General features: G+C 42.7%; 1 protein-coding gene across 1 annotated transcript; it reads left to right on the top strand.

The window, feature by feature from the left end:
- The first annotated feature begins 2,388 nt into the window (after positions 1-2,388).
- Positions 2,389-6,486, top strand: ttll3 (tubulin tyrosine ligase-like family, member 3). Its single transcript, XM_030091006.1, has 9 exons — positions 2,389-2,403; positions 2,505-2,633; positions 2,728-2,842; positions 3,022-3,117; positions 3,203-3,383; positions 3,515-3,663; positions 4,838-5,081; positions 5,205-5,640; positions 5,746-6,486. Exons 1-9 carry the CDS (start codon positions 2,389-2,391, stop codon positions 6,484-6,486), a joined length of 2,106 nt encoding a protein of 701 aa, XP_029946866.1.
- The last annotated feature ends 818 nt before the right edge of the window (positions 6,487-7,304 follow it).

The following is a 7,304-nucleotide window of genomic DNA, read 5'->3' as shown; positions in this document are numbered from 1 at the left end:
ATTTACAGCAATCCTTGAGTGGATATACATTTTAATTTAAAACACTTTTTATTCAATCACTTTTCTGTTGCGCACAATAAAATTGCTCTATCCACCACCGTCACTGCTCGGCCTGGGTTTATTGATGAGTCTGATCGGTCGGGTCGCTGCAGCTGCAGCATTTCATATTAAGCACGAGGCCCACATGTGGAGGCAGCCCTGCAGCTAAAGCACGAGACCAGTGATCCTATCGTCTGCGCATGGCTGAAAGTGGGAGCTCGGCGTCTCGTTCCTCCTGGATACTGCTGTTATGGCAACTTTAAACCTTATGTTGGAGCGTGCACGGTTGTTATGGGAACTGTCTGAGAGAGCGTGAAGGAAAACGGTGTTATGGCGAGTTTTGCATGACTGTCGAAACTTGTACCCCTGTGTGGGCATTGGAGAGTTGACAAGTCGAGAGTGCTCCATATTTCAAATACGTTTACTCTTATAAATTAAAAGAAATTGTATAGTAAGTCCTTTTTTTCAAATTTATCGGTGTTGAAACCTGGGGAAACTAAGTGGAAATTTGGGAAGCTTTGAATATTGTCAAAATGCCTCATTTTAGGAAATTATCTCTGCATATCTCTCTGTTTTTATGTTTTTAACTTTATTTTAGTCTCTATTATTTGACCAGTTTCTTATACATAAAAGAGCTCATCTTTCTGATGTCCTCGGATACACGCGCCTCCGCGAGGGGAACACATTTCTCTGATGCAGAATTTGTCATAACGCGGCGGTGTAAGCCGGACTGGCGGAGCGGGCGCGCGGGTCACCGGGGCAAAGTGTCAACATAAGGTTTGTATATTAATATTTCACAGAAAAAAGAACGACTCTGTTCTTGTTTGACATGCAAATCAGGATGGGTTTCTTGCACGCCTGTTCGCTAGCTGACACTGACAGACAGTTCGCTGCTCGTGTGTGTGCGCGCGCTTATGTTGATTTTTGAAAGTTTTGCGCATAAACCATAAAAAAGATATATCCTGTTGACTGACTTAAAGTACCCCGAGGGAAGAATTGTTGAGTTTTTGTCATGTAGAGTGAGATAATCTGTGAATTGACTGGTTCTGATCCTGGTCCAATACACCGAGACTCCTGTCAGGCTTTTATGTATTGCTGTGCGCGTTGTGCGCATGTCAGCTACACTATGGCAGCTTCAATCAGCATAAATTACAAAGCCTTCTTGACCCAGTTTACATCCTCTTTCAGTACCATAGACAAAGTATTTGTCACACGTGTCGCTATTTATAGTAAAGCTGTATTTTTCGTCTGCAGGAGCTATCACTTGGATAGCACATGTTTTATTTTACAGCCAGCTCCACGATGTAAAAATGAGAAGATTATTTATGCCTTCCATTAAACGTGTATAATTATATGTCATGATATTTTTGGAACATATTTTTGCTGTCATTCTAGCCAAGAGCACTGATCCTCTGATGAACTATATTAACAAATGCCAAGTAAGTAAATGAACTCCTGATTTTACAAATCAAGCATGAATCTCGTTATTACCTGATATTCACATTTAATTAAGTGCTGTTGCTGAAGTGTTGCAGTCCAGGGTTGCCCCGGTAGAGAGGAGGCTACACCACAATGTGCCAATTCTGCCAGCAATCAGACCAGACAGGCTGAAAATGGCCAAAATGCTGGTTGAGAGAGCAGTTAAGGTGATAAATGAAAACAAAAAAGCACTGTCACACTTCTGCATATTTGTCCTTTAAAATGATGTGTATTTCGATTTCCTGTCATCTTTCTCAGTTGAAAAAGGTATTTTCAGTGCAAGGTCCTTACCCTGTGATCCGCGCTGCCCTGTGGGCCAGAGGCTGGGTGGAGCGCCGGTCACCCCGTCCGCTGCAGAGGACGAATAACTGCCATGTAGATGAAGAGGAGGATGCTGAGGATGGGGGAGCTGGTAATTACATTTTTGGTTGAGGGGGTATTTTTTTCTTTGTTGTCGTTGTTGTTTAAGAAATAAATATCAATGACCTGATATGTGAATATTACAACATTTTTAGTCCATGTAGTGTTTGGGATACACTTCCCTGCACATACTGAAAGAAGCTTAATGTAAGGCCTGTTAGGTCAAACACAGATTTTGACAGTGTCAGAAGTTACTATATAATGTTTAGTTATTGAGATTGAAATGTGGGCTGCAATTTTCAGTGATCTACTTTTTGAGACTATAAAAGCAAAGCGTGTGGAGGGGATTAAAGCCTTTGTAACCCGAGCTTAAAGTTGAATAGACGCACTTCCTGTTGATGGATGACATAAGATGCGAGACCCTCACCCTTCATGCACACCCTCACAGAGACAGATCTCTTTTGTCTTACAGAGAGAGTGTTTGGGGGGAAAGAGGAGCCATTAGATGACATGTACGACCTCATGGTAAGATAATGTTTAAGGGAATCAACTAAAGTAACACAGATGTAGTGCATGGAGTGAAAATGAGTGCCTTGCTTTAATGTTTTCTTCTCAACTTATTTTAGTCTCGTCTGGTTCGGAATGAAACTCCGTATCTGTTTTGGACCACACGACGAGACGACATAGAGTATCGTAACTTACAGAACGAGCAGATGATCAATCACTATGCAAATTCAGGAACATTTACCACCAAGGTCTCCGCAGAATCTCTCATTTCTCACTGCTGTATGTCAACTTATGCTGTTTTTTTTGTTTTTTTTTAATGACATATTATCATCTGTGTTCCAGGTGGGACTTTGTGTGAATCTACGTAATCTTCAGTGGTTCGACACAGCGGATCCTGACACTTTCTTCCCACGATGCTACAGGCTTGGGGCAAAAGATGAAAAGCATGCATTCATAGGTCTGCTGTTTTTTTCTTTCAAACCGACAGACAGAAATGCCTGAGGAGGGACTGAGGTGTAAATGAAAATTGGGGAAATGAATGGAATGTGAGATGAAATGAGATTAAATTCAAATGCATGTGCAGATTTTCTCTTGTGTATGTAGATTTGATCCTTTCTGTTTTCGTTGCACATGAAGAGGATTTCAGGAGAACCGCCTGCACCAGCCTGTTGCAGTATGTGGTTGAGAAAAGAGACCGAGCAGAGCCCGAAGAGGAACAAAGTGCCAAAAACGGTGACTGGGAAAGTAAAAGTCATTCATGAGAGAAAGATTAAGGTAGAGTATGATGATAAAACATCGATCTTGATTCTGTTTGTAGGATTTCACAATTCACATCATCGACCGGTGGGTCCTGAGATCATTGACATGGCTTTACGGGTGTGTCAAGACTTCCTCAGTGGTTTGAATCATGCAGACATTGATGTGACTGCGGAAACTCCCCCCTCAGTGGACGAACAGCAGTGGGAAAATTTTCTGCAAAAATACTACAGGATTGTGCAGTAAGTACACACCACAGTGCAAATTCTAAAATATCTTTCGAAGCAAAAATATCTGATATTCGCATTCGGAGAATAATTAAAAAATAATTCCACTTGAAAACATGTTGTCGTTTTCAATGAAACGTTTGCAGTAAAGGCGCTCAGATCAGGGGCAGCAGTGCGTTTGTGGATTGTTGCAAAGCCATGCTGGCCAAACTGCGGGAGGTTTGTCCTCAGCTGGACACGGACGGCCTGAATAACATCTGGATCATCAAACCCGGTGCAAAGTCAAGAGGAAGAGGTGAGAAGAGGAAGAGGGATGTTGGTATCACTTCCCATTTTAATTTGCATTTATTATGCTTCATAAAACGCAAATGTGTATAATAATATTTGAAAACTTAGAACTGGTGGTGAATATATTGTGTCATCCATGTTTTGTTCTACTTCCTTGGTAACGTGACAACAGTTGCTTGCAGAAGAATACTAAATCATAGTTTGAAGATCAGGATAGATTACTCAAATGATCTTATTGAGAAAAGGTCAAGTTATTTTGCTCTGAATAAATTCTGCTGCAATGTCTTTTTTACTTTTGAATACAAAGCTGAAATGATCGAATTCTTTAGCTCATCTCAGTTGGGCATTATCCAGAAATATTGGCACTTTGTTTTGGGGTGAAAAAATTAATTTTCGTAGAGTTATTGTTACGAATAAAACATGATTGTCTTTTCAGTTTTTAGCGTTCGTTTCCTTTTTTAATTTGTTTGGTCAGGTCAGGCTGCTTCCATGACTGGATATGAAATGAAAAGAGCCCAGGATTTCTCATTCCTTAATCCATAAAACACGATTGTCGCTTTGCTTTGAAGGTTTAAAACAATGACTGATGAGCAAATAATACCTTATGCCAACCACCATTAATTCTACTTCATTAATCATTCGACATAAATAACTATAAACAACTATAATCTGTTTTAGAAAGCTTTACAAAAGCATTATAGTGGATTATTTTCCTTCCCTAAATGATATTGTCGTAGTAGTACACTGAAATCTTTGCTTGCTATGTTCTGGCTGCGCAGCAGTGGAGATCCAGCAGTGAAGACTATTGTTGTGCTATCAACTATGATATGCACTTTTAAAAGACAATTAAACTGGTTGGAATCTCCTTGTTCCTGCTTTTATTGATTTAAATTGTTAACTTAATTTGTAATGTGATTATTTTTGCTTTCTTTTTCACTGCTGCTGTGAACCAAACTGCCCCCGAGCCTTTAATCTAGATTTAATATTCAAAATAAATGTTTTAAATGCTTTAGATGCTCAAAATTGAAGTTCTGTTGTTTTTAAATGTCTGATTGTTCACATTGTGTATTATCCCTTTATTTTTTTAATTGTCCAAATTACTGATTTAATTTTTCTTTTTAACCTCGTTTTGATGTTAACTGTTTTCTTTCCCTCCTCACTAAAACTACATTCCTCATCAGGCATTATGTGCATGAATCGCCTGGAGGAGATTTTAGCGCTGGTGGACGCTGACAGAGCTGTGACAAAGGAGAGTAAGTGGGTGGTCCAGAAATACCTGGAATGTCCCTTCTTGGTCCACGGCACCAAGTTTGACGTCCGTCAGTGGTTCCTGGTCACGGACTGGAATCCTTTGACCGTCTGGTTCTACAAAGAGTGCTACCTGCGGTTCTCAACTCAGCCCTACTCAACACACACTCTGGACAGGTCAGTCAAACATCAAGACAATAAGAAAAGCATATTTAAAACTTGTCCTCGACATTCAAAATGATCCTGTTTTTGCAAGTAAGACTAAATAATTTCGCTTCATAATTCATCTGTTTCCCCCAGCTCTGTTCACCTGTGTAACAACTCCATCCAGAAGCACCTCCAGGCGTCTCGTGACCGTCACCCCGGCGTGCCCGAAGACAACATGTGGTCCTGCTCCCAGTTCTGGTCTTTCCTGCAGCAGCAGGGCCGTGAGTCAGAGTGGAAGTCCGTGGTGGTCCCTGGCATGCAGCAAGCCGTCGTCCATGCCCTGCAGACAGCCCAGGACCTGGTGGAGCCCCGGAAAGCCAGCTTCGAGCTCTATGGAGCTGATTTTATGTTAGGTAGAGATCTGAGGCCCTGGCTCCTGGAGATAAACGCCAGCCCGACCATGGCCTGCTCCACCCCTGTGACCGCCAAGCTCTGCCCTGCTGTGCAAGTGGACACTCTGAGAGTCGTGCTGGACCGTCGGGCTGATCCCACTGCTCACACTGGAGGCTTCCAGCTCATCTATAAACAGGTTTAACGACCTCAGTCAGTGTTGATTTTTAGATTATTGTTTCAGATGACACAACAATTATTCAGGTAGTCTTTTTTTTTCATTGTCACTTTATCTTGTTTCCAGGCTGCAGTTGAAGTTCCTCAGTATGTGGGAGTGAACCTGCTGGTGGAAGGAGCCCCTATAAGGCAACCTCGACCTCTGCTTCAGAGACAAACTGTTGTTCCTAACATACCTCTCAGTGCCCAGTCCGTCCCCGAGCGATCGTCTTCACAGAAGAGGAGACAGAAGTCGTCAGGTCAGAGGCCAGAAAAAGTCTCTGTTTCCCGCCTGTCAGGGAAGGATAACCACGAGAAGAAGACAACAACGGCTCCAAAGAGGGAAGACGAGATGAAAACAGAAATTCAGGACATCTGTGGTTACAGCAGGTCCCGTCGCAGCGCGACGTGTGAACACCCTGTGCTGGAGCGCACCAAGCCCCAGAGAAACGCTGCCTCCTGTCGGAGTGTCAACAGGTCAACACTGGTGCCAAGAACTCTTTCCTTCTCCCTCAGTCCTCCTCGCAGCCAGTCAGAGCAGAAACCTCAGTCCAAATGCAAACCCTTCCTTCCAACAACAACTTCAGGACCTCAACACAAGAAGAGATCCCGGACATTTCTCTCATTCCAGGGTCGCCTCCCAAGCCTGGACGTCTATCACTTGCAACCAAATATTGTGGCAGGAGCTGCAGTCCGTGGTGATTCTCATCCCGGCATTCACAAGCATCAGTCACTCCAACACAAACAGATGCAGAGGAGAATGAACAAGGGAACCATAAACAGAATGCAGGAGGATGAAGAGCAGCGAGAAGCGCAGAAGAGTCTGTAATCGCTGAGCCAATAAAGAACATGTGACTTGCATCCATCACTTGTTATGCACTGGATGTTTTGATTGAGTGGTTTACAGCTAGCCATCTATGCAGTCTGAAATGGATGTCAGCACTGCTGCTTTCCAGCAGGTGGCAGTAAGAGTTTTATGATGAGATCGTGTGTAAAGGCGAGTAATTTTCAGAAATCAGCCTCATTAGAACACAACATTTGCTAATTCCGAGGTTTTTAGCCTTTTCATAAACCTAAGGAGCACAAATGTCAGTGTTCAAGAAAAAAGATAGCAAAATAAGCTAAACTTTTTTAATAACTTTAGGGTCTGTGCACGTATGCCACTAGTCAAAACTTATAAATCATCCTCCCTTTGGATTTCTCACTCACACCCATGGATTTCTTTATACAATGGAAATCAAATTTTCTTCAGAAAGTTCTTCCAGTTGTGTTGAAGAGGTTCTCCTCTCTTCTGCAGTTCATGCCTCAAACCTTCCTAATTCTGTTCTGGCAGAGCTTGGAGTTATATTTTAGGTTCTGACTGTTTCTGCAGGATGAACCTCTGATCAGCTGGTTGTTGACCAGAGGGATGGACTGCCTGGCACTGCAGACAGCTGTGGCAGCTGTTTCGGTTCAGGGAGTGACCGACCCCGGATCCACCGACAGCCTCAGACATCACACTTCCTCCTCCATCTTTGACAGTTGAATTCACACACTGTGGAACCATCTTTTTGCCTATGCCGAACCGAAGCTTCCACATTTTGCTTCATAAGTCCATCATTCTCCCGGTCATCAACAGTTCAGTGTTGGTGATACTGATGTCTTCCT

This window comes from Salarias fasciatus, chromosome 5, assembly GCF_902148845.1.
Source record: "Salarias fasciatus chromosome 5, fSalaFa1.1, whole genome shotgun sequence".
Taxonomy (NCBI): Eukaryota; Metazoa; Chordata; class Actinopteri; order Blenniiformes; family Blenniidae; genus Salarias; species Salarias fasciatus.
Note: the sequence above shows the minus strand (reverse complement) of the source record. Positions and strands in the feature narration are given on the sequence as shown.

Coding starts and splice junctions, on each gene's coding strand:
- ttll3 (XM_030091006.1), top strand. Junction 2,843..3,021: donor TGAAAAGCATGCATTCATAG/GTCTGCTGTTTT, acceptor TTGCACATGAAG/AGGATTTCAGGAGAACCGCC. Junction 3,118..3,202: donor GGAACAAAGTGCCAAAAACG/GTGACTGGGAAA, acceptor TTCTGTTTGTAG/GATTTCACAATTCACATCAT.